Source organism: Aquarana catesbeiana, linkage group LG02 (assembly GCF_042186555.1).
Source record: "Aquarana catesbeiana isolate 2022-GZ linkage group LG02, ASM4218655v1, whole genome shotgun sequence".
In the NCBI taxonomy this organism is placed as follows: Eukaryota; Metazoa; Chordata; class Amphibia; order Anura; family Ranidae; genus Aquarana; species Aquarana catesbeiana.
The window spans coordinates 667,967,687-667,995,639 of NC_133325.1; the positions used below are offsets into that span (position 1 = coordinate 667,967,687).

General features: G+C 43.1%; 1 protein-coding gene across 2 annotated transcripts in view; it reads left to right on the top strand.

The window, feature by feature from the left end:
* Positions 1-25,872, top strand: part of LOC141128974 (uncharacterized) — an 82,478-nt gene extending 56,606 nt beyond the window's left edge. For both annotated transcript variants that reach the window (XM_073616647.1, XM_073616648.1), the window contains 2 exons: positions 9,487-9,647; positions 24,532-25,872. In XM_073616647.1, coding sequence (XP_073472748.1) covers positions 9,487-9,647; positions 24,532-24,694 — 324 coding nt within the window. In that variant the 3' untranslated portion in view covers positions 24,695-25,872. The remainder of the gene's footprint in view (positions 1-9,486; positions 9,648-24,531) is intronic.
* The last annotated feature ends 2,081 nt before the right edge of the window (positions 25,873-27,953 follow it).

Consider the following 27,953-nt stretch of genomic DNA (forward strand, 5'->3'; position numbering starts at 1 on the left):
ATTACATATTGCAAAGTGTGGCCACCGCTCATTCGCACCTGGCTCTTGGGGAACCCCATTTAATACTACCACCTGTTCCCGTGCATGGGCCAAAGTGGGGTCCTGCATCTGGGCAGTACCAAATGCCCCCTGCGGAACACCCAAATCCGGCAGGGCAGGGGTAACGGCCACTTCCTCATCCTCTTCCCCCAGCATTACCTGAAGTGGGAAAGGTTCCCCCCCCTCTTCAGTGTTCAGGTAGGTCTGTGAACCACACATTTTGACACCCTTAATAACATCAGCACTACTTTCATCACCATTAACCAAATCATTAGCATTTTCAAGAACATTCGGCATTTCAGGGTTATTTCTCTCAACCGCAGGAACAGAGGGACTAGTTTCTCCCCAGTCTCTGGACCGTTCAGGTAGTTCTCCTTGTCCCCACAGTTTTGCAAATAACGGACAGTCTCGTCCTATGATAACATCATGTACCAAGTTTTTTACCACCCCCACCTCTTGAGTACCAGTGCCACATGCTGCGGAGATGGTCACCGAGATGAGAGGGTACTCTCTAGTGTCCCCGTGAATGCACACCACCCGTAAAGTTTTTCTTACCGGACCGATCTTCCCAATTACTCTAGGATGGATCAGGGTTACCATGCTTCCGGAGTCCAGCAAAGCCCGGGCAGGGAGGTGGTTCACTTGGACTTCACACTCGAATTTCTCTTCTCCAAGATCGATATGTGTTGTACATGCTTTATGGGCATAGAAAGACCCCCTCCGAAGAACCCCGCATTCCATGGGCTCCTCTTGCAGTGGGCAGTGGGCCCGGGTATGGCCCCAGGAATGACATCGCCAACATTGTACATCCCCTCCTCTCCGAACAGGAACAGGTCGCTGAGAAGGTATCGGGAGTGACTCTTGACCTTCTGGGGTGTTGGTTCCAGGGCTCCGAGGAACGTCCTTTCGAAGGGCAGCAGTCGAACGAATAGGCCGTGGCAGACTGGGTCCTTGGCGCTTGGTAGGGCCAAGCAGATCCTCCACCACTGTGTATCGTTCTACCATCTCGACAAGGAGGTTCACTGTTTTGGGGTCTCCATGGCTGACCCACCGTTGAAGGTCGTCTGGCAGTGACCTTAGGTATCGGTCCAGCACGACCCGCTCCACGATTTGGAGGCCAGACAACATTTCGGGCTGCAGCCATTTTTTTACCAGTTGCACCAGGTCATGCATTTGAGACCGTGGTGGACGATCTGGACGATACTTCCATTGGTGCACTCGTTGGGCCCGAACAGCTGTAGTTACCCCCAAACGAGCCAATATTTCTGCCTTTAATTTTTGATAGTCTTTAGCGTGATCTGGTGGCAGGTCGAAGTAGGCTTTTTGCGGATCTCCGGTTAGGAAAGGAGCAATTAGGCCGGCCCACTGGTCCTGGGGCCACCCTTCTCTCTCTGCCGTCCTCTCAAATGTAGCAAGAAATGCCTCTACATCATCACTCAGGGACAATTTCTGCAGGGGCCAGGGGCAACAGCCGCTTGCTCACGGCCCTGAGAAAGCTGCTGCACTACTTCTTTTAAGGCAGTCACTTGAGCCTGCATAACCTCTTGCTGGGTCGCTTGCTGGGCTGCCAACTGGGCCACCAACAGGCGAGTGTTTTCTTGTTGTACCTCATGGCGAGTCTGCGCTTGTATATTAGCCAAGGACAGCTGTTTAATTAGCTCCTCCATTGCTTCAGCTTTCAGGGTTTGTGCGGCTTTAACCCAGGACATAAATCCACTGTACTGTCCCTTTAAATGTCAGTTTTAAGTCCAATACACAAAAAAAAAAAAACAGCAAGAAAAATGCCTGTTACTCTGTCCTGCCCGCATTCGAGCACCACTTGTAATGTTTGGGGGACCAGCTAGATCGCAGGACACAGGCTTTTCACTCAAAAGGAGATTTATTGAACTTAAATAGCTTTACAGCAGCAAAAACAAAAGAAAAAAGGTTTTAGTCTCACCGACTTGCAAAGTCCAGAACTGCTATCGCAGTTAAACAGTCCTTAATTTCTGTTGCAGGTAGCTTCCCCTGGCAGGAGACTTCCAGGCAGGACACTGCTATTCACTTTTGTTGCTGCACAACAAACACCATCCACCATCCACATTCTCCTTTACACTCCTCCACACCCTCTCCAACTTCCTGTCTTGTTTTAAACCCACTTCCTCTGACAGGTGAGTTAACCCTTTTTGTTCCCTTAAAGGGACCACAGTCCAAACAGAGGGGAAACATAGCGTCCTTCCAGGACCCAGCCACGGCGTCCTGTACAATATATATATATATATATATATATATATATATATATATATATATATATACTGATACTGCAGCTAGCAAAATCAACTGCCTGCCTACAGTATGAGAACACCACCAACCTTATACAGGTAGCTTTAGCTGAACACTGTGCAGAGGTCGCACTACACTAACGTAAATAATTTAGCTGCCTGCGGTAGTGATAGGATCAGGAAAACACCACCAACCTTCTACAGGTAGCTTTAGCTGAACAGTGCAGAGGTCGCACTACACTAACGTGTAAATAATTTAGCTGCCTGCGGTAGTGATAGGATCAGGAAAACACCACCAACCTTCTACAGGTAGCTTTAGCTGAACACTGTGCAGAGGTCGCACTACACTAACGTGTAAATACTTTAGCTGCCTGCGGTAGTGATAGGATCAGGAAAACACCACCAACCTTCTACAGGTAGCTTTAGCTGAACACTGTGCAGAGGTCGCACTACACTAACGTGTAAATACTTTAGCTGCCTGCGGTAGTGATAGGATCAGGAAAACACCACAAACCTTCTACAGGTAGCTTTAGCTGACCGCTGTGCAGAGGTCGCACTACACTAATGTGTAAATACTTTAGCTGCCTGCGGTAGTGATAGGATCAGGAAAACACCGCCAACCTTCTACAGGTAGCTTTAGCTGAACACTGTGCAGAGGTCGCACTACACTAACTTGTAGCTTTAGCTGAACACTGTTCAGAGGACGCACTACACTAACTTGTAGCTTTAGCTGAACACTGTGCAGAGGTCGCACTACACTAACTTGTAGCTTTACCTGAACACTGTGAGGAGGATGTACTACACTAACTTGTAGCTTTAGCTGAACACTGTGCAGAGGTCACACTAAACTAACCTGTAGCTTTAGCTGAACACTGTGAGGAGGACGCACTACACTAACTTGTAGCTTTAGCTGAACACTGTGAGGAGGAAGCACTACACTAACTTGTAGCTTTAGCTGAACACTGCAGAGGTCGCACTAAACTAACTTGTAGCTTTAGCTGAACACTGTGCAGAGGTTGCACTACACTAACCTGTAGCTTTAGCTGAACACTGTGAGGAGGACGCACTACACTAACTTGTAGCTTTAGCTGAACACTGTGAGGAGGAAGCACTACACTAACTTGTAGCTTTAGCTGAACACTGTTCAGAGCACGTACTACACTAACTTGTAGCTTTAGCTGAACACTGGGCAGAGGTCGCACTAAACTAACTTGTAGCTTTAGCTGAACACTGTGCAGAGGTCGCACTACACTAACTTGTAGCTTTAGCTGAACACTGTTCAGAGCACGTACTACATTAACTTGTAGCTTTAGCTGAACACTGTGCAGAGGTCGCACCAAACTAACTTGTAGCTTTAGCTGAACACTGTGCAGAGGTCACACTACACTAACTTGTAGTTTTAGCTGAACACTGTGAGGAGGATACACTACACTAACTTGTAGCTTTAGCTGAACACTGTGCAGAGGTCACACTAAACTAACCTGTAGCTTTAGCTGAACACTGTGAGGAGGAGGCACTACACTAACTTGTAGCTTTAGCTAAACACTGTTCAGAGCACGCACTACACTAACTTGTAGCTTTAGCTGAACTCTGTGCAGAGGTCGCACTAAACTAACTTGTAGCTTTAGCTGAACACTGTGCAGAGGTTGCACTACACTAACTTGTAGTTTTAGCTGAACACTGAGGAGGACGCACTACACTAACTTGTAGCTTTAGCTGAACACTGTGCAGAGGTCGCACTAAACTAACTTGTAGCTTTAGCTGAACACTGTGCAGATCTCGCACTACACTAACTTGTAGTTTTAGCTGAGCACTGTGAGGAGGACGCACTACACTAACTTGTAGCTTTAGCTGAACACTGTGCAGAGGTCACACTAAACTAACTTGTAGCTTTAGCTGAACACTGTGTAGAGGTCCCACTAAACTAACCTGTAGCTTTAGCTGAACACTGTTCAGAGCACGCACTACACTAACTTGTAGCTTTAGCTGAACACTGTGCAGAGGTCGCACTAAACTAACTTGTAGCTTTAGCTGAACACTGTACAGAGGTTGCACTACACTAACTTGTAGTTTTAGCTGAACACTGTGAGGAGGACGCACTACACTAACTTGTAGCTTTAGCTGAACACTGTGCAGAGGTCACACTAAACTAACCTGTAGCTTTAGCTGAACACTGTGAGGAGGAAGCACTACACTAACTTGTAGCTTTAGCTGAACACTGTGCAGAGGTCGCACTAAACTAAATTGTAGCTTTAGCTGAACACTGTGCAGAGGTCGCACTATACTAACTTGTAGTTTTAGCTGAACACTGTGAGGACGCACTACACTAACTTGTAGCTTTAGCTGAACACTGTGCAGAGGTCACACTAAACTTATAGCTTTAGCTGAACACTTTGAGGAGGACGCACTACACTAACTGTAAATAGTCTAGCTGCCTGACTGTGGTACTAATAGGATCAAAAGAACACCAGCAATTTTCTTCAGGTAGCTGTAAATACTGTAACAAGACAAGCCTGCCTGTCAGTAGGAAGATAACAGGAACGGATCTAGCTAATCTGAATACAGTGTGTGTATGTATGTATATATATATATATATATATATATATATATATATATATATATATACAACACCTGGGATGCATATATATATATATATATACACAATACACTGTAAGTGCAGCTAACTGACTGACTGTCCTGCCTAATCTATCTAACTCAAATGAAATGACACTGTCTCTCTCTCTCTCTCTATCTCTCAGCACGCCGGAACACACTACACAGGGCCGCCGTGCAGGCGGCCTTATATAGTGTGGGGCGTGTTCTAAACCTCCTGAGCCATAATTGGCCAAAGCCACCCTGGCTTTGGCCAATTACAGTTCTCTCTACTGACGACGCTGTGATTGGCCAAGCATGGGGGTCATAGTGCATGCTTGGCCAATCATCAGCCAGCAATGCACTGCGATGCCGCAGTGAATTATGGGCCGTGACGTGACCGAATTTGGCGCAAACGGCCCATATCATTTGCAATTCGACAAACAGTTGAGCAAACGATGTTCGAGTCGAACATGGGTTCAACTCGAACACGAAGCTCATCCCTGGCGGTAAGGTGCATATTACCGCTGACTCATGGTCCAGCAGGCATGGACAGGGACGTTACCTATCTTTCACTGCGCACTGGGTGACTCTTCTGGCAGCTGGTAAGGATGCAGGACAGGGTGCAGTAGTGTTGGAGGTTGTTCTGCCACCACGCCTCCAAAATTCTACTAGTAGTGATTCTGCCACACCTCTCTCCTCCACCCCCTCCTCTTCTTCTTCCTCCATGGCCTCTTCCTGTGCTGATTTGTTCTCAGATCCAGCGGTGCTCTGTAGGCATTCAAGGGGCTACGCAAGCACGCAGACAAAAAGATGCCATGCGGTGCTTGAGCTGGTGTGCTTGGGGGACAGGAGCCACACTGGGGCAGAAATTCTGTCAGCTCTGCAGGGGCAGGTTCAGAGGTGGTTGACGCCACGCCAGCTTAAGCCAGGAATGGTGGTTTGCGACAATGGCACCAACCTCCTCTCTGCCCTCCGACAGGGACAACTGACCTATGTGCCCTGTTTGGCTCACGTCCTTAACTTGGTGGTGCAGCGGTTCTTGGGCAGGTACACGGGCTTACAGGATGTCCTGAGGCAGGCCAGGTAAGTCTGTGTGCATTTCCACAGGTCATATAATGCCAGTGCTCGGCTGGCTGACCTCCAAAAGGAATTTAACCTGCCCAAGGACCACCTAATCTGTGCCATGCCCACCAGGTGGAACTCAACGTTGGCCGTGCTGCAGCGACTGCAAACGCAGCAGATGGCCATCAATGAGTACCTATGCGACTATGGCACCAGGACGGGGTCAGGGGAGCTTGTTTTTTTTTTCCCCAGGCCAGTGGGCTATGATCAGGGATGCATGCACTGTCCTGTCACCATTTGAGGAGGCCACGAGGATGGTGAGCAGTGACAGTGCATGCATCAGTGACACTGTCCCTCTTGTCCACCTGTTGGAGCACACGCTGCATGGAATAATGGACAGGGCACTTGAGGCAGAACAGAGGGAGGAAGAGGAGGACTTCCTTACCTCTCAAGGCCCCCTTTATCCAGACAGTGTTCCTGCGTGCCCACTGATCACACAGAAAGAGGAGGAGGAGGAGGAGAATTGTGTCAGCATGGTGGTGGAGCCTGGCACTCAGCAAAAGCAGCAGTCTTCAAGGGATCATTTACAGTCCGAAATAACCCATGGACTTGTACGTGGCTGGGAGGAGGTGGCTGCGGATCATGTCGTCCTTAGTGACCCAGAGGACTCTGGACTGAATGCCTCAGCAAACCTACGCTGCATGGCCTGCCTGATCATGCAAAGCCTGCGGAAGGATCCTCGTATTCGTGGTAACAAGCGGAGGGATCATTACTGGCTGGCAACCTTCCTTGATCCACGTTACAAGGCTAAGGTTGTGGACCTTATCTTGCCTTCGCAGAGGGAGCAGAGAATGAAACATCTTCGGGAGGCCTTGCAGAAAGGTTTGTGCAACGCGTTTCCAGAGCCTGGGAGGTTACAATTTCCTGGTCCTCCTGGACAACTGTTGCTGAGGCTTCGGTCAGTCACAGAAGGAGTGGTGGAGAAGGTGGCCGTCTGACCGATGCGTTCAGACAATTTTTTGCAGCCCCAGGGTATGATCGGTTCCAGCAACCATCGCCAGCGTCTGATTCACATGGTGCTGGATTACCTAGGAGCAAGATCAGACTTGGACACCTTTCCCACCGAAAATCCTCTGAGAGTATTTAGGAGTATATAGGGCAGGCCCCTACCTTCAAACATCCAACTTACAAACGACTCCTATTTGCAAACGGAAGGAGACAACAGGAAGTGAGATGAAATCTACCCCTAGGAAGGGAAATTCTCTCTTGTAAAAGTTAATATGGGAAAAACGTGTCTTCTCTCCACTGATGCTTTATCACCAATCCTTGTTTCACTAAAAACCCCAAATTTTCAAAAAACATTTGTCATTGGGACAGAAAGTGAGGTGAAATCTTCTGAAGAGGTGCACAGACAGCAAAACAAATGTTACAAATGTAAATGTAACAAATGTAACCCTTCCCTATGTTTTCCAAAAAGCTTAAAAATAGATTTTTTGGCTGGAGCTACACTTTAAAAATGTACCAGTTCAAAATTACAAACAGATTCTACTTAACAACAAACCTACAGTCCCTGTCTTGTTTGCACCACCTGTATACTGCTGTTCAGAGTATATAAGGCCTGGGGGCCCCACACCTTTCCTTTTTTTAATTTGGGTGCGGGGTTCCCCTTAATATCCATATAAGACCCATGCCGTTTGCCTCACTGATTTTCATCCACTTTGCCGGGACCTGACATTACATTAAAGCCGCAAGCAGTTTTAAATGACTTCTATTCCTTTACAAATGTCATTTTGTGCAGGGACTGTTCCAAGCACGGGAAACACGCGCCACTTTACTGGCATACTATAGACACCCCCCCAGGTAGGATATTTAAAGGAATATTTCACTTCACTTTAAGCATCATTAATATCACTGCTCCCGAAAAAACGGCCGTTTAAAAAAAAAATGTTTTGCATTGATACATGTCTCCTGGGGCAGGACCCGGGTCCCCAAACCCTTTTTAGGACAATAACTTGCATATAAGCCTTTAAAATTAGCACTTTTGATTTTGAACATTCGAGTCCCATAGACTTTAATGGGGTTCTAAAGTTTGCGCAAACTTTCGGTCCGTTCGCAGGTTCTGGTGTGAACCGAACCGGGGGGTGTTCGGCTCATCCCTACTGAACGCTAATAGAGCGGCTATCCTTTTCTCACACGCTGCCTCTGTGTGAGGAAAGGAGAGCCGATAACTGGCAAGTCTGTTTACATGTGACCAGCTGTGATTGGACACAGCTGATCACATGGTAAAGGGCCACTGTGATTGTTCCTTTACCCCGATCTGTGTTCAGCTGTCTCTGAAAAACACAGTGATCACAGGGCACACCACAGTGGGCACGCGGGGGGGGCATGATTCTGGGAGGACTCCAACACAGCTGATCACATGGTAAAGGGCCACTGTGATTGGCCCTTTATCCCAAACTGTGATCAGCTGCGTCCCTTGGACACAGCAATTACAGACACTTCCTGATGCGCGTTCTTGTGAGGATGTACAGGGACACCATCCCAGAATTGGAGAGTTGCGCTGTAGTCGTATATCGGCTATAGCGCAGTGTTAAAGTGGTTAAAAAAATGATCCTGCAATCATTGGTAGTCAGTGGTGCTTTTAGGGGGTCATTCACATTGGTAGGTCAAAAAGAGACCAACTGCAGGTAAGATGCACCTGTCAATGAAGTCAAACTGATGCCAGAAAAACAAGTCTTAGGCCTCATGTACACTGCAGCTGGTAAACTCACGTTTAGAAGCAGTTGGGCGTTTTTTTCAACAGCCCCTGAACTCTCCTCTGTTATCCTATGTGTACATGTACACTCAGTCATTTATAGTAGGTTTGAGGCAGTTGAGTTTACAGGCACTTTTTTGAAAGCAGATAAATCACGTTCAGGACTGTAGTTTACTGGCATTTCAAACGCCGAATGCTTGTAACTGCGTGTAAACACAGTAACCTGTGTTTATAAGCATTTTTAAAGGGGAAAAAATTTGTGATAATTTTTGAACATATAAAATGTTGAAAAACACAATTTTCACCACATGCTGTTGCCTGCAAGCTTGACCCACCATCAAGATAGAGAGGGGGGGGGGGGAGAAAGAGAAAGGGAGGGAGCAATAAAAACAAACAAGCACACTGCTCTCTCTGCTGCTGCTCTCTCTTCTCTCACAGAATGGCTGAATTGGTTAATAATACTTGTTTTTCATGCATTGTGGGCATTTGGGAGGGTCTCCTGAGGTTATCTATAAAAAAAATACTTCTCAACGTAGACACTCATAACTGCCGCTACACGTGCATAAACACGGTATGTAAAAGCGGCAAAATGGATGTTTTTAACCATTGGTTACTAGCTGTCAAGTTGTCAGCGTTCAGGAGGTTTTCAAACGACCTGTGTACATGAAGTCCAAAGCTGATCGAAACAGGCACTATGTGTTGCATGTAATCTGTTTCTAAAAATGTGTTTTTAATTTGTTAACAATTAACCCCTATTAATATTTCTGAGTTTAGGAAACAGAAGCAGCTGTGACTGATCTCTACTGTAACGAGATTCACCAAAAACAAGTGAAAGAACTCATTGCTGTGACAAGTGAAGAGGATGAAATGTTTGACTCCAAGCTATTCTTTGCTTTGTGTGCGTTGTCGGAACGCATGTTTTATTCAACGTTCGTGTAAGTATTGTTAAGCCAGGAAGTCATTGCTTTACCTTACATGCTTGTGCAGGAGGCATAGCCGTTGGCCAAGGTCACCTAATTCATTCTACACAACTTATTGTGTAGAAAAAGCCAAAATGAGGAGGGGGAACCACAAAATCTGCATTACACCTTTGGTTTAAATAAACGTCACAACGCAGTTATGGAACCCAGTTTATTGGGGAAAGTGTTGTTTCTGAAAGTGCCTGCTAATGAAAGTTATTTATGATGACTTTTCCTCTTCCCAACCAATCAACTTTCCTGCTCCTTGGGCAGATATAAACAAGGCCAAGGATAAAGAGGTTGAAAAAAGACAAAAGTCCATCAAGTCCAACCTATGTGTCTGATTATATGTCAGTATTACATTGCATATCCCTGTATTTTGCGGTCGTTCAAGTGCTTATCTAATAGTTTTTTGAAACTATCGATGCCCCCCCGCTGAAACCACCACCTGTGGAAGGGAATTCCACGTCCTTGCTGCTCTTACAGTAAAGAACCCTCTATGCATTTTAAGGTTAAACCTCTTTTCTTCTAATTTTAGTGAGTGGCCACATGTCTTATTAAACTCCCTTCTGCGGGAAAAGTTTTATCCCTATTTTGGGGTCACCAGTATGGCATTTGTAAGTTGAAATCATATCCCCTCTCAAGCGTTTCTTCTCTAGAGACAATAAGTTCAGTGCTCACAACCTTTCTTCATAACTAATATCCTCCTGTCAGAGAGCTCACCTTGCTGGTCATGGGATTGGCCGCCTGGGGGCGTGCCTGTGAGCAAGCCGGCCTATTTAAGTTTGTCAGACACTCTGTTCAGTGCTGCCTGATCATCAGCTTCCTGTGCCATAGTTCCTGTTTCCGGTCTTGTCTTCCTGTTTACCTGATCTCCTGACGACCTGGATTGCCCTTGGATTCTCCTGTTTGCTGCCTGTACCTGACCTTGGCCTGTTTGACTCCGCTTCTGCCTGCTCCTATTGTACCTTGCTGCCAGTCTGTTGCCGAACCCTGCTTGTGTCCCGATCTGCCTGTCTTGCTCCTGCTCAGCACCTGTTACCAGTGTTACGGACTACTGACCTGTTGTCTGAAGATCATCTCTCATCCTGTACCTGGATCTCTTCAGCAGGCTCTCATACCATTCCGCACTCTCGTGCCTCCTGTCTGCTCTACCAGGGGCCGTGAGTCGGATAAGTAAGGGAGTCTACCCTCTGCCCAAGCGGACTCATCAGTCTGGTAAGTAAAAGTCTGACACCTCCAGACTCTTTATTAGCTTTGTTGCCCTTCTTTGGACTTGCTCCATTTCCAGTACATCCTTCCTGAGGACTGGTGCCCAGAACTGGACAGCATACTCTAGGTGCGGCCGGACCAGAATCTTGTGGAGTGGGAGAATTATCGCTTTATCCATGGAGTTTAATCCCCTTTTTAATGCATGCTAATATTCTGTTTGCTTTGTTAGCAGCATCTTGGGATTGCATGCTATTGCTGAGCCTATCATCTACTATGACCCCCAGGTCCTTTACCATCCTAGATTCCCCCAGTTTTCACCCCCTAGTGAGTAGATTGCATTCATATTTTTGGCACCCAAATGCATTACTTTACATTTTTCTACATTAAACCTCATTTGCCATGTAGTTCCTCACCCCATTAATTTGTTCAGATTTTCTTGCAAGATTTTCACATTTTACAGAGAAGTTATTGCCCTGCTTAGCATGGTCCGCAAATACAGAGATTGAGCTGTTTACCCCATCCTCCAGGTCGTTTATGAACAAATTAAACAGGATTGGTCCCAGCACAGAATCTTGGGGGACCCCTTCTCCGACCCCTGACCACTCCGAGTATTCCCCATTTATCACCACCCTCTAAACTCGCCCTTGTGGCCAGTTTTCAATCCATGTACTCACCCTATGGTCCATGCCAACGGACCTTACTTTGTACAGTAAACGTTTATGGGGAACTGTGTCAAATGCTTTTGCAAAGTCCAGATACACCACTTCTACAGGCCTTCCTTTATCTAGATGGCAACTCACCTCTTCATAGAAGGTTAATAGATTGGTTTGACAAGAACGATTCTTCATGAATCCATGCTGATTACTGTTAATGATACCGTTTTCATTACTAAAATCTTGTATATAGTCCCTTATCATCCCCTCCAAGAGCTTGCATACTATTAATGTTAGGCTAACTGGTCTGTAATTCCCAGGGATGTATTTTGTCCCTTTTTTAAATATTGGTGCTACATTGGCTTTTCTCCAATCAGCTGGTACCATTCCAATCAGTAGACTGTCATTAAAAATTAGGAACAATGGTCTGGCATTTACTTGACTGAGTTCCTTAAATACCCTTGGGTGCAAGCCATCTGGTCCCAGTGATTTATTAATGTTAAGTTTCCTAAGTCTAATTCTAATTCTGTCCTCTGTTAGCCATTAAGGTTCTTCCTGTGAGAAGAATACATTCAATACCTTCACCATCTCCCCATCCTTTGTACCCAGATGTCCTTCCTCATTCTTTATGGGGCCAATATGGCCTGTCCTCCCTTTTTTACTGTTTCTATAAAGAATTTTTGGGGATTTTTTTTTTGGTCTCCTCCGCTATGTGTCTTTCATGTTCTATCTTAGCCGCCCTAATTGCACCCTTACATATCTTGTTGCATTCTTTGTAAAGTCTGAATGCTGATGATGATCTCTCAGCCTTTTATTTTTTGAATGCCTTCTCCTTTGCTTTTATATGCATTTTTACATTAGTTAAGCCATCCAGGACTTTTGTTCGCTCTTTTAAATTTATTTCCCAATGGGATGCATTGGCTGGGATGCCCTTATTTAATACGCTCTTAAAGCAAACCCATCTCTCCTCCGTGTTCTTTGTTTCTAAGATTTTATCCCAATTTATATCTTCTAGCAAGGTTCGTAGTTTAGGGAAGTTGACTCTTTTGAAATTCAGGGTCTTTGTGTTCCCCTTGTGTTTCCTATTTGTGTGATTTATATTCTGTGATCGCTGTTTCCTAAATTGTCCTGTATTTCCACATCCGTGATCAGGTCTGTATTGTTGGTAATCAGTAGATCTAGTAACGCCTTGTTTCTAGTTGGTGCGTCTACAATCTGAACCATGAAATTGTCCTGCAAGACATTTAGGAACTGGCAAGCCTTAGACGAATGCGTGGTTCCCTCCGCCCAGTCTATATCTGGATAATTAACCCCTTCCCGCCGACCGAACGCACATATGCGTCCTCGGCTTTCCGGGGTTATACCGGGATGATGCCCGCAGCTGCAGGCATCATCCCGGTACCGTTGTTTTCAGCGGGCGATCGGCTACCCGAATATAACAACCGATGCGGCTAAAAGCCGCTCGGCTGTTATACCGGAGGAGCGGGAGGGGACATCCCCCCCTCCCGCTGCCTCCCGCCGCTGTTACCGGGCCTCCCGTGCGATCGGGAGGCCCGGTGTCCATTCGGGAATCTCCGGCGGCTTGTAAGCGCGGAAGCGACGTCATGACGTCACTTCCCGTTTACTCGGCTGCCAATGGCGCCGAATTTAAAAAAGTACACAGTATTCAGAATCGCCGTTTTCGGCGATCTGAATACTTTGAAGTGTAAAGGAGGGATGGGGGGTCTTTTAGACCCCCGATCCCTCCATAAAGAGTACCTGTCACCACATATTACTGTCACAAGGGATGTTTACATTGCTTGTGACAGCAATAAAAGTAAAAAAAAAAAAAAAAATTTTTAAACACAATTTATAAAAGTACAAAAATAAATAAAATAAATAAATAAAAAAAAAAAAAAATTTTTATAGCGCCCCCGTCCCCGCGAGCTCGCGCAGCGAAGAAAACGCATACGGAAGTCGCGCCCGCATATGTAAACGGTGTTCAAACCACACATGTGAGGTATCGCCGCGATCGTCAGAGCGAGAGCAATAATTCTAGCCCTAGACCTCCTCTGTAGCTCAAACCTGGTAACCGTAAAAAATTTTTAAAGTGTCGCCTATGGAAATTCATAGGTACCGTAGTTCGTCGCCATTCCACGAGTGCGTGCAATTATAAAGGGTGACATGTTTGGTATCTATTTACTCGGCGTAACATCATCTTTCACATTATACAAAAAAATTGAGGTAACTTTACTGTTTGGATTTTTTAAAATTCATGAAAGTGTCACTTTTCCAAAAATTTGCGTTTAAAACACCGCTGCACAAATACCGTGTGATAAAAAATATTGCAACAATCGCCATTTTATTCTTTAGACTCTCTTCTAAAAAAATATATATAATGTTTGGGGGTTCTAAGTAATTTTCTAGCAAAAAATACGGATTTTAACTTGTAAACACCAAATTTCAAAAATAGGCTTAGTCATGAAAGGGTTAAAATCCCCCATTATGATAACACTTCCCATCCTTGCTGCTAATCCAAATTGTAATAGGAGGTTCGCCTCCCCCTACTCTCTCAGGTTAGGGGGCCTATGGCATTCTCCCAGTATTATTTTCCCCTTAGCTTCATCCCTTTGGAGCTCTACCCATGAGGATTCCACCTCCTCCCTAGCTCCCTTATTGATGTAATCTCTCACATTCACTTGTACATTATTCTTGATATATAGGCATACCCCTCCCCCCTTTTTACCCTCTCGATCCCTGCAATAAAGGGAATACCCTTGAATGGTTGCCAGCCAATCATGAGAGCTGTTGAACCAGGTCTCTGAAATTCTCGCAAAATCAAAATCCTCCTCGTTCAACAGTATCTCTAGTTCACCCATCTTGTCCGCCAGGCTCCTGGCATTGGTGAACATGCCATGTAGTTTATACCGGTTGCATACCGTCCTTTCATTGAGTGTTCCAAGAATGCAAATAGGACTTGTTACTATACTTACCTCGGGTTTATGTTCTTTAGTCAACCTACCACTAATGCCCCCAATACTACTCTCTGGAATATGTTTATTGCTGAATATCTCTACCTCTGGCCCCTCCCCCTGTCGCCTAGTTTAAAAACCCTTCTAACTTTTTGGCCATCTTCTCCCCCAGCAGATCTGCATCCTCCTCATTTAGAAGGTGAAAACACACAAGGAGTTTTGTCTTGAGAGACTCCATATTTGAAACCAGAGATAACCAAATCATTTCTTATCTTGGGTTACCCTTAAGGCTCGTACAGTATGGAAAAATTTGTATGACGAGCTGTCTGCTGATTTTCAGATCGTTAGTACGGTGCTTTCGACAGCCGATTTTGCTTTTTCGTCAGACAAAAGCTGGATGTGCAGACAATAAAATTTTTGTCGGATGTGAACTCAACGTCCGATTTTCGTTTCATTAGTACGGTTTTCGTACGAAAAAAATTGTAAGAGCAAGACTATGGATGCTCAGAAATAAAAGAATACATACAAAACTATTCAACACATTACATCACATTTGACGTATTTTGTTATATGAAAATTTTCGTATTGTGAGTAACCTCTTCACTTTCGACATGACACTAGCATGCCACAAAAAACAGACGTTCGGGCGTCCTAAAATCAAAGTGGGTGTACGAGGCTTTAGGCTCGGTTCACGCTGCCACGAGCTGGGATCCGACTTGTGAGACCCCAAATCGCGTGACAGGTGGACAGCTCATTGACTAAAATGGGCTTTCACATAACTGTAAATGTACGTCATTAGTTTGACGTCAAAGCAGAGTTCCACTCATTTTTGTGTTTATTAAAAGTCAGCAGCTACAAAAAGCGTAGCTGCTGACTTTTAATAAACACACACTCACACTCCAGTGATGCGGCCGCCTGAACCCTCGCTTCTCTCCCTCTCCTCGGCGCCGGCATTGCAAGCGTGGGCACCCGGCTTTAGGCAGTCGGCTTTCAGATAAAAGTAATCCCAGAGGCAGATTTGCGACGGTTTCACTTTTATAAGCAGTGGGAAAGGTGCCCCCCCCCCTCCCGGGCTTACCTTACCGATCGGCAAGCCTGGGAACCATCCCGCCTCAGGTGTACTTTCACATAGAGATGGGCGATGGCAAGATGGCCACTGCTCAATCCTGAGGTCGACGTCACTTCCAGTTCTTGAGCCATGTAAACAGTTTTTTATTTTAATCTTTTGCTTTTAAGGGTAGAGGAGAGATTTTGGGGTCTTTTAGACCCCAGATCTCTCCATAAAGAGGACCTGTCATGCTGTACTGTTATCACAAGGGATGTTTACATTCTTTGCTATAGCAATAAAAGTCAAAGTGACAGTGTAAAAATTTTAAATATTATTAAAAACATATTTTTTTTAAGTGCCCCTGTTACCGCGCACAGTAGTGAATGCATACATAGGTCACGCCCACATATGAAACCGGTGTTTGCACCACAAGTGAGGTATCGCCATGAACGTTAGAGCGAGAGCAATAATTCTAGCACTAGATCTCCTCTGTAACTCTAGCTGGTAACCTGTTGAATTTTTTAAAGTGTTGCCTATGGAGATTTTTAAGTACCATAGTTTGGCGCCATTCCATGAGCATCTGCAATTTTAAAGCATGACATGTTAGGTATTTTATTTAATCAGCGTAACATCAGCTTTCATATTGTACAAAAATTGGTATATATATATATATATATATATATATATATATATATATATATATATATATATAATTTTTTTTTTTTTTATTCATTAAAGTGTATTTTTTCCCAAAATAATTGCTTTTGAAAAACCGCTGTGCAAAAGCTGTGACATAAAAAATGTCAATAATCGCCATTTACTTCTCTAGGCTCTCTGCTAAAAAAAAAAAAATATATATATATATATATATATATATATATATTTTTTTTTTTAGCAGAGAGCCTAGAGAAGTAAATGGCGATTATTGACATCTTTTATGTCACAGCTTTTGCACAGCGGTTTTTCAAAAGCAATTATTTTGGGAAAAAATACACTTTAATGAATAAAAAAAAAAAAAATTATATATATATATATATATATATATATATATATATATATATATATATATATATATATATATATTTTTTTTTTTTTTTTTTTTTTTTTGGGGGGGTTCTAAGTAATTGTCTAGCAAAAAATACTGATTTCAACTTGTAAGCAACAAATATCAGAAAAAGGCTGGGTCAGCAAGTGGTTAATTAGTACTACTGAATTTGCTCCGACTTTAGAAAAGGTTCCTGTACTACTTCAAGGCAACTTCTATCCGACTTCTCTTGATGCGATTTGGATGCGACATTACAGGAAGAGAACTCAGGCATTCCCTGAAATTGCTTCATAGTCTCTTCAAGTCGCATTCAATTTTTGCACTGAAGTCGCCTGGCAAAGTCGCACTGTAAGTCACGCGATTTTCAGTTCATGGCAGTGTGAACCGAGCCTTGGATGTCTTACTAGATTAGTGGTAAGGGTCATCGCATTGTATCGATCACATAAGGTCAGATGATCATAATTTGTCAGCTTCCTATTGGTTGTTAACCAACTTATATGAAATCATCCCATCCACACTGTAATATACCAATAAATTTCCCTGTGTTATGTAAAAAATATGCTTATCTGTATCTATATCAGCACGGCTCCCAGCACTCAGCTGACTATTTGGCTCTTTTCACTTTCCGGCTCACATTTCCAGTGGGCGGGGCCAAGCACTCCCACTGACGTCAGCCAGGGAGGAGAGAGAGATGCATGTCAACTGAGCGCTAGGAGCCACGCTGATATGGATACAGATAAGCCTATTTTTTTACATAACACAGGCACAGGGACACTTATTGGTATATTACAGCATGGATGGGATGATTTTATATGAAATATGAAAGCAGCAGGAGTGGGGGGGGGGGGGGTGCTGACAGGCAGAGAGGGGAGGAGGGAGGAGACGAGGAGACGAGGGGAGACAGACACAGAAGAGCAGGGTTTCAGATGACGGAATCAGGTAAACGGACCACGGTGTCGGGGCTCAGCAGCCCTGATTATTGTGGTCAGTTTACAGGGGGCATAGCCAGGCAGGATCAGCCAGGTATTACAGGTGTTACAGGGGGCTAAATAACATGCTTTAAAGGAACAGAATCTGTTGTTTTTTTGGGGGTTAACAAATGCTTTAACGTTTTTTTTTTCACTTTAAAGTGAATGCAGTTTGTCAATGGCTACTGTTCATTGCACTGCCTTTCTGAATAAGCTGATGAAAATTCGTTCTGGTTTCAAATGGAAGAGCTGTTTAGATGCTTCATCCAGCTCCATAACGGAAGGTCTGTAATTTCAGCTGACCGGAGCTGGAGAAAGAGCCTGCAAGGGCCAGAGAACTGCGTTCAAATTGCAGGCTCAAATGCAAATACAATAATAGATGCAGATTTTTTGCGGTTTACAATATAGGTGCATTTCATTTAATTTTTTGCAAAAGGGGGAATTCTTCTTTAAGGCTGGGTTCACACTTATGTGAATTGGATGTGGTTTTCTCCACATCCAATTTGCAAAGCAGGAGATTGTGACTGTCTCTCTATGGAGCAGGTTCACGCATCTCCGCAGCAGCTCCAGTGTGAATTGCACAGGGGTCCTGTGCGTCTTTTGGTTAGTTTCAGGTCCGAATGCAGCCAAAAATTTGGGATGAAATGGTGAATGAAGACACACCGGACTCCTGCTGTGAGCCGCTGTGTGTTCTAAAGTGAACCCAGCCTTAAGGAAATAGATGAGAAAAATGTGAAGATTGCTAAATACTAGCTACCAGGCTGTCATACTAATCCTTTAACTTCAACAACACTGCTGGCTCTAGGTATTGACACTCAGAATAATGTGTATTGGGGGTTCGTTATATAACCATTGTGTGATGTTGTGGGTGGATCCGGGACATTGTTCATGTGGCGCCTGCAGTATTCTCAAGTGTATAAAAAGAGCCTGCATTCATTTTGCGGGGGGGAAGAATTATTCGTATGGGTTTCTTGTTCGGCTGATTGGAGTGTTCGGTAGCTGCCTTGGTGTTCGGAAATGGCTTCAACCCCTTTCATACTCGGGGTGTCGTTACAGAGCATCATTCAAAACGAATGACACAGCAGTGCAACAAATAGAACTGTGCCTTTGAAATCTGACTGGGGGGAAGTTGTTAGAGTGATTTACTAAGGGGGTCATTTTTTTTTTTTTCACTTAGTCCTTTAAAATTTATATCATCCAACCCTGTGCATGGGTCAGTTTAAAATGAAATGTATCCGTACAATATAAACACAGATTTACTGTGTTTAACCACTTGCCGACCGGGCCATAGCCGAAAGACGGCTACAGCGCGGTCGGCATCCCTGAATGTCCTCCCAGAATGTTGCTATCACATGCCCCCTGGGGTGCGCTCCCGCAAACATCCGTGACCGCCGGGTCCGGAAGACCCAGCGCATCACGGATCGCGGTAAATGGCCGCTTGTATCAGCCGTTTACCACGTGATCTCTCCGTCAAATGACGGAGCGATCACTTGGAAACAAACCGGCATCATGACATGACGCCGGTTCCTCCCTCCCCTCTCTGTACTGATCTGTACAGTTCGAGGGGAGAGGTCGTTTTTAGCAGCGCCCATACTGTGCAATACTCTGCAATAATGTGCATCTGCAATACTCTGCAATACCCTGTAATTCTCTGCAATAAATTTTAACAGAAACAAATTTTTTTTTTTTTTACCAAATTTTCAGTCTTTTTTGATTTATAGTGCAAAAAATAAAAAACCCAGCAGTGATTAAATACCACCAAAAGAAAGCTCTATTTGTGTGAAAAAAAGGACAAAAGCTTCATATGGGTACAGTGTTGCATGACTGAGTAATTGTCATTCAAAGTGTGAGAGCACCAAAAGTTGAAAATTGGTCTGGTTAGGAAGGGGGTTTAAGTGCCCAGTGGTTAAAGATGTGTTGTGAAATGACAATGGCATGGTACCATTTAAAGTGGACCTGCATTTTTTTTTAAGTAAAGCTGTGCTATAAAGAACATTTATAAATGTTGATAGTGTCTAAATAAATAATAAACTGAAAAATCTACATTTTGTACTGAATGCCTCCTGAAAAGTAGTAGTGTGTTTTCTGGTACTTGAGTGTACCTAGGCACACTTGTGTTTAGTCTCATAGCTACATAGATACAGGTCCATCTAAAAAAATAAGAATATCATGAAAAAGTTAATTCATTTTAGTAATTCAATTAAAAAAGTGAAACTCATACATTTTTTTATAGATGCGGTACACACAGAGTGATATATTTAAAGCATTTATTTTTTAAAAATTAGAATATTACATAAGACCAATAAAAAAAAAGATTTTAAATACAGAAATGTTGGCTTACTAAAAAGTAAGTCTATGTACACTATATAATGCACTATACCAATACTTGGTTGGGGTTCCTTTTGCATGAATCACTGCATCAATGCGGCGTGGCATGGGGGGCGATCAGGCTGTGGCACTGCTGAGGTTTATGGAAGCCCAGGTTGCTTTGATAGCGGCCTTCAGCTCATCTGCATTGTTGGGTCTGGTGTCTCATCTTCCTCTTGACAATAACACCACAGATTCTCTATGGGGTTTAGGTCAGGTGAGTTTGCTGGCCAATCATGCACAGTGATACCATGATCATTAAACCAAGTATTGTTACTTTTGGCAGTGTGGGGAGGGGTCCAAGTCCTGCCGGAAAATGAAATTGGCATCTCTATAAAGCTGGTCAGCAGAGGGAAGCATGAAGTGCTCTAGAATTTCCTGGTAGAGGGCTGTGCTGACTTTGGACTTGATAAAAGACAGTGGACCAACACCAGCAGATGACATGGCACCCCAAATCATCACAGACTGTGGAAAATGTTGTATTCCTTTTGGAAATCAAGGTCCCAGAGTCTGGAGGAAGAGTGGAGGCACTGAATCCAAGTTGCATGGGGTCCAGTGTGAAGTCTCCACAGTCAGCAATGATTTGTGGAGCCATTTCATCTGCTGGTGTTGGTCCGCTGTGTTTTATCAAGTCCAAAGTCAGCGCAACCTTCTACCAGGAAATTCTAGAGCACTTCATGCTTCCCTTTGCTGACCAGCTTTATTTTTCCAGCAGGACTTAGCACCTGCGTAGACTGCCAAAAGTACCAATACCTGGTTTAATGATCATGGTATCACTGTGCTTCATTGGCCAGCAAACTCGCCTGACCAAAACCCTATGGAGAATCTGTGGGGTATTGTCAAGAGGAAGATGACAGACACCCGACCCAACAATGCAGATGAGCTGAAGGCCGCTATCAAAGCAACCTGGGCTTCAATAACTCCTCAGCATTGCCACTGGCTGATCGCCGCCATGCCGCATTGATGCCGTAATTCATGCAAAAGGAGCCCCAACCAACTATTGAGTGCATACTATACTATATGCATACTATACTGTACATGGACATACTTTTCAGTAAGCCAACATTTCTGTATTAAAAATCTTATTTTATTTTTTTATTGGTCTTATGTAATATTCTGATTTTCTGAGATACTGAGTTCTGGGTTTTCATTAGCTGTAAGCCATGATCAAAATTTTTTAAAAAAAGCAAAAGAAATGCTTGAAATATATCCTGTGTGTGTATATTGCATCTATATGAAATATGAAGAATAACCATTGCTAAATATCGGAAGCAGTCGTTGGTTCCTCTTGACTCTGTAAAGAATAAGCTTAACTGGGTCATGATTATGATAGACTCACCTGTATTCTCTGCAATACTACTAAGAAATTTGATATAGATCATATCCACGGATCCCATATTACATCTTCATCCTAATTCACCTCTGGCCGACCCTCCCCCTTTTTTTTTTTTTTTTACCCTTTTCTTCTTCTCCTTACTCCTCTTTAATACTTACTGTTCATCAGATATCCTTAGAGATATAAGATGACTTGATAATTCATATGATTCCATGTTGTTGAGATTTACGGAAAAGGCCCCATGGAACCCCCCCCTTCTCCATCACCATACCTTTTCCCTGTACTATAACCATTTCCAGTAGTACAAGTCTAAGTGGCTCGTTGGGATTCTATATAGTTAGTCCCTAAAGAATCAGAAACATATTTCATGACCTGGCCACTAATGAATTATCCTTCTATGTTAGTTCATCTTATCAACCTCACCAATACTTCAACCAAATATATTTTATTTGTTAGTTTAGTGTTTTGAGGTGTTGTATTTCTGCATATCCTGATGGAAGGACACTCAGATGCTTAGGCTTAATCTAACATTTATAAGTGACATTGTCTTGTTACTTGAATAATAAAATAAAAAAATATTGAAAGTTAAAATGAGTTTCACTTTTTGAATTGAATTACTGAAATAAAATAACTTTTTGATGATATTCTATTAAAAAAAAAAAAAAAATAGATGCATGTGTATCTATAGATCTAAGGCACTGCTGCCTCTGAGTGAAAGTTTCAGGATTGAGGTTTGGTGTTGGCACAACTGTGTTACTCACTGTTCTTCTTTCTGGATGTTCTGACATGAGAAAGCAAAAGCCTTGCCTTCTACCAGATGGCTGAATCCATACACAGACATAGTGCAGAACAAGGCATGGCAAGTCCGTAATGGGACAAAAGATGCAGGAAGCACACTGGAAATACTCAAGACTAATAATTTGCATGCCACCTGGATTTTTGGACACAGCTTCAGATCAGTTCCTCTTCCACTTGAAAATTGTGCTTAGCAGTATCCTCCATGAATATGTAGGCGATTCTGAGCTTACTTTCCACTTGAGTCCAAAACATGAGAGTAAATTCTGCTGGCAGATAATCTTTTCTCTTAGAGCCCTTGCACACTGGGGCAGGGGGCGGCGTCGGCGGTAAAACGCCGCTATTGTTAGCGGCGTTTTACCGTCGGTATGCGGCCGCTAGCGGGGCGGTTTTACCCCCCGCTAGCAGCCGAGAAAGGGTTAAATACCACCGCAAAGCACCTCTGCAGAGGCGCTTTGCCGGCGGTGTAGCCGCGCCGTCCCATTGATTTCAATGGGCAGGAGCGGTATACACACCGCTCCGAAGATGCTGCTGGCAGGACTTTTTTTTACCGTCCTGCCAGCGCATCGCTCCAGTGTGCAAGCCCTCGGGGCTTGCACACTCGATACACAGCTGCGGGACTTTCGGGGCGGTTTGCAGGCGCTATTATTAGCGCAATAGCGCCTGCAAACCGCCCCAGTGTGCAAGGGCTCTTAGAGGCAGAGCCGTTAGGTAGTATTAAAGTAAACATCTGCTGTGAGAAACCTGTAGGATTCTGAATATGCTAGGTGCCTGACATTTTATATGATCCATCTGCCTACAGAACAAGCAAAGTCAGAAGTCTTCATCTGCATACTTGTTTTATGCCATGCTATAGAGTAGCAGCCAGGTGAGATAGCATGACAGCCAGGTGCCAAGCCTTTGCAGACAGAGACGTAAGATATGTACACATAGGATTATCTATGGTTGTCATAGGTGTGTATGGGGCTTAAACACAGCTGGCAGACCAGTTGCATTTTACATATCAAAAAGGGTCAGAGAAGTTACTTACAGGGGATTGTAAATTTGTCTGATCAGACTTGAAAAGAATAGCAAAGGTCCATGCACTTTGGTAAGAATTCTTCATCAAAATGATAGAGGCACAGGTCTGGATTGTAACACAGATTATTGTATGCATGGAAGCTATTTACATAGGTGCATATTATAGATTGGAGAGATGCTCTATTGTAGCCTATCTATGCTTGCTAGGATATGGATGACAAATGGTTCATTGTAATATTTATCCTGTTGGATTTTGTCATCTGTTGCAAGTATCTTGTGGACTGTATTCTGAGCTGGGACTCGATAATTGCATCTCACTGGATTGCTGCAGGAATAACTTAAATAATAATTCCTTCTACATGTAGATAACTACAACTCCCATGGTTTCTTTAAAGATTGCTTCTGCTGTTGCAGTATATATCTAGTCAAGGGGGGCTTATGGACAATATTTTACAGTTGTGGACTTATGCCAACATACATACTGATGAAATCGATAGGAGAACCTAGTGAGTTTTTGATTACATATATTTCTATAAATCCACCACTACCATGCACTGTCAGTTTAACGCGCTTGCTATTTGTATTTTGGAAATGACCACACCATTTCTATATAATTTAAAAAAAAAAAAATTATGATCCTGCTCCTTTAAAGCATGTTATATGACAGTGTTTGTCCTGTGTCAAGGCTGATCCTGCCAGTTTCTCCCCCACCCCTCTGTAAACTGACCATGGTGTATCATGGCTGGTGAGTCCTGACATTGGTTAGCTTACATGCCTCTGTCTGCTGCTCTCATGACACTAAACTGTATACACCATCAGCACTGCCTCCTATTGCAGTGTCCTCCTCTGTGAATAATTTATAAATTAAAAAAAAAAAAAAAAAAAAAAATGCTGTAAACACCTGATTTAAGAGCCGAGATTGCAATCACATGACCAGCCTCCTCCAGAGTGACAGCAGGTGAATCTCAGCCCCGCCCACTGCATCTCTCAGGAGGAAAGGAGAAAGCTGGACAGTCACTTGATCACAATCTCAGCAGTGAAATGAGGAATTTGCAGCATTTTTATAAATCACACACAGAGGGGGATACTACATTAAGAGGCAGTGCTGATGTATACAGGTTAGAGTAGCTTAGCAGCAAAAAAAAAAAAAAAAAAAAAAGAAAAAAACCCCTTTTTTTTTTTTTAAATCTCCCCACTACACAGATAAAACAACAACATTCTAACCTTTAGACCTCATTTACACTTGCTTTGCTCCACATCTGGATTGCTCTTCAGAGAGCATAAGATGGATGGTGGGGAGACATATCGCTGTGCGGCCCCCTAAATGCCAGGCAATCAAATGCATTGTATGCAGTTACAGCACAGCCCCACACAATATGAACAACACCTTACAGATTCTATCCAAAATTATTACAAAAAGAGTCTACCTACATTTGAACTGATGCACTTTGTTTTTTTAAAACAGCACTGAGGATGCCAGTGAACCATATTCTGAAAGGCAATGGGTGGAGACCGCAGACTTCTCTGCAATCAATTGGAAATTTGAAGGCTGCAACATTAACACATCTTTAAAAAAGCTGTTCAGACTTCTGGCTTACAGACTTGGGATTAAAAGGGAAGAGGACTGAAATAGTACCTACTGTGCTATATTCAAACAGCCACATTGCTATATCCAGGGTCAACGTTACTGCTGAGGCTCTATTTGATTGTAGCCCTTCAGATGAGTGGTTACACATGAACGGCAGTGAAGCTGGCCATAGATTTGTACACTTTTTTTTTTTGAACCACTGGCAAGCCAGTAGATTGTGCAAACGAGTTATTACAACTGAATAGAGCCTCCACCCAACCCTGGACATTACTGTACAAAATGTAACCTTATGCTTTAGGAGTGTCATCTCCATGCTGATTTTACTACCGAGCAAGTAAATGACCTGGGACAAGCATGAAGGACAAACAGACACACAATTTTATTAAATTAGCCAATTGCATTAAATGTACAGCCAAAAGATACATTTCAAAAAGCTTACTCATGCACACAGATGGTTGAGTCACAAATCTGTTCTAGCAGAAAAAAAAATTTTCCACACCCAGGGAGCCACATACAGCTGGCCATAAAATGCAAATTGTTGCACACAGCTGCATTTGGGCAAATAAATGTGCATTTAAATGCAGATGAACAAAAACATCTGTCAATCTCTGCATTCAGAACTTCCCCCTTTGGGAAATGTCACATGTATGCAAACACTCATGCACCAAAACATTGGTGTTTACTAGAATAAGAGCGTGTACAGCTATTCACTTCTATGACTATGTTGTACACATCACCTGTGGCTCCCCAAGCAGAAAAATGTTTTGGTTAAAGCATGTTCACATCTCAAAACACTTGTGTTCATGAGCCCCTATTGATCCTTAGCATAAGTATATACACCCTCTTCTCCAGCCATAAGCTGTAAAGTAGGACCACTAATGTACTATAGATATATAGGAGGTACCGGTGTCTCAGTGCTCCAACACACACCCCTGCTTAGGCTGGGTATATTTTTTTCAACCAAGGAAAAAAAAAAAATGAATGGGAAAAAAAATACCCCACAAATTCCTGCATCCACACAAGTGATGTCCATGCAGTAATTTCCCCGTCAGAATAACTTTAATCAGTGCCACCCACTCCATGATACTGCTCCATTCTGTCAAAAGTCAAGGTAGCTGTCTCCACTAACATGCAGCCAGGGAGAGGGGTTCATTGAAGGCAAGTGATATCATGAAAGACAAATTTTCAACTAGAAAGTACATAAAAAAAAAATCAAAACCACATTAACGGAATCCTGTGCTAATAAAATAAAAGGCTGTCAATTTTGAACTTTTGTGTTGAATAGGCTTTGTGTTTACCCATTATGCTAATCCACCATCAATGCTTTTCATTTAGATGAGCTTCAGACTATATAGGTCAGGAGTTGACTTGCCTTCAACTTCACTGGCTGCATGCTTGTTCTCAGCCAGTAACTAAAAAGGTATTTAGGAAAGAGCCAAGCAACAGGAGTCCTAATGCTTCAGTATGTTTTCTTTATAGCTGAACTCCAGGCAAACCACTAAATATCCACAAGAGACAACTCCATAGGAGCCACCTAAAGTCTCCACCCAACTATGTGGCTAAAAATAAGAAGCCGCAAAAACTTGCATGAACTCTGTTCTCTACTCATATTGGCATACTGCTTGCACTGCAGCACAACTGACTGCCTCCTCATACTTTTTCCATTCCCAGCCTGAGATCTGCTATACAGGGACTGCAAGGCTCTAACAACAGGTCAAAATTCAGTTACTCACACTACTGGCATTTAAAAAATGTATTAAATACAAAACTGCATTTGTTTGCGTTCTTTACATCTGCGTGTACTTCAGTTGCAATACAAATTGGCAGAAACTGCGCATAGTTAAAAGCGTCATCATAGATATTGCACTCACAGGATAATTAAGTCCATCACCACAGGTCTTAAAGTGCCACTAAAAATGCAAAAAAAAAGTTTCATTCATTTTGAAATGGGTAAGGTTGGGTTAGCCACTATCATTTTTTTGCTATCCATCTCCCATTGAAGAGTTATCTTCACTTCCTGTCTCATAGCCAACAGGAAGGGGAAATTCCCCCAAAAAGGATTCCTCATTGGAAGATTTTTGTTCCGGTTCTGATATCATCCCAAAATTTCCTTTAAAGGATATAAAAAAACAAAAAAACAAAAAAAAAACAAAAAAAAAACAAAAAAAAAACAGCAATAAAAACTGACACGAGTTCTAATCCCTCTCCACTCTATCCAAAACTAAAAATGATTAAAAAAAAAATAAAAAAATTTGCCTTTAGTGGCACTGAAAGCACCATGTGAAATCTTGTGTATCCAAGTGAAAACTTTGTATTAGGATTAAAGTAAACCCATCCAGAGAGAAAATGGTAGCTGCCGGAGTTGACCTAAAAAAAAAAAAAAAAAGTACCATTTGCCTGGCTTACATTGACCCATTGCTGTCATGACCCTGCTATATTGTGCAGACCAGAAAGTCTAAAGCCTCATCTGCATACTTGTTCCAGGCCTGTCAATTGGGCTCAGTTCTCGTATATATGCAAATTGGTTGTGTTTTGAACATGACAAGTGAAGTAACATTGGATTTCCATTGAAACTGTTCATATATATGCGGTGCATCCACAGTGTGAATGTAAGAGTCTTGTGCATTTTCTGAGCGGTACGGTTCAGGTGTGAATTCTAGGCTTATTGAGTTCTATGGCAACACTTCTGAAATGCACAAGTGTTCAGGATTTCAGCACGGATTGCTCTCCTACAGGCGTTGATACCCTTTATCTACTATGTATTGGCCAGCACTGAAAAACCACATCTGTGACAAAAATCCAGTCCAGAGCCTTGCAAATTCTCATCAGAACCACATCAAAAAAAATTTTTTTTTTTTTTTTTTTTAAATCTCAGTGAAAACTGACATACAATTTGCACCGGACATGAGTAAACCCAGCCAAAGTGTACCGATTGAGGATAAGCACAACAGCCAAGCAGTTAGCATTTTCAAATCTGGTCAGCACAGGCAGCCTTCATACTTCTCCCATGATGCAGAACACACATTACCAAAGTGTCTTAAAGACAAACTGGTTTTCTGACAAAATAAAAGTGAAATAGTTACTTTATGGATGTCTTTATTTTTTATGAATCCAATTACACTTGGGCAATATTGTATCTTGAAAAAAAAAAAAAAAAAAAAAAAAAAAAAATACACCATTGAGAGACTAAAAGCTAAGCCGTTACTCTACTGATCTATTGTACTCCCTCCAACAATCAATACTTCAATAAAATGACATGGTTTGGCAAATTCTCATGAATGTTTAAATACTCATGTAGC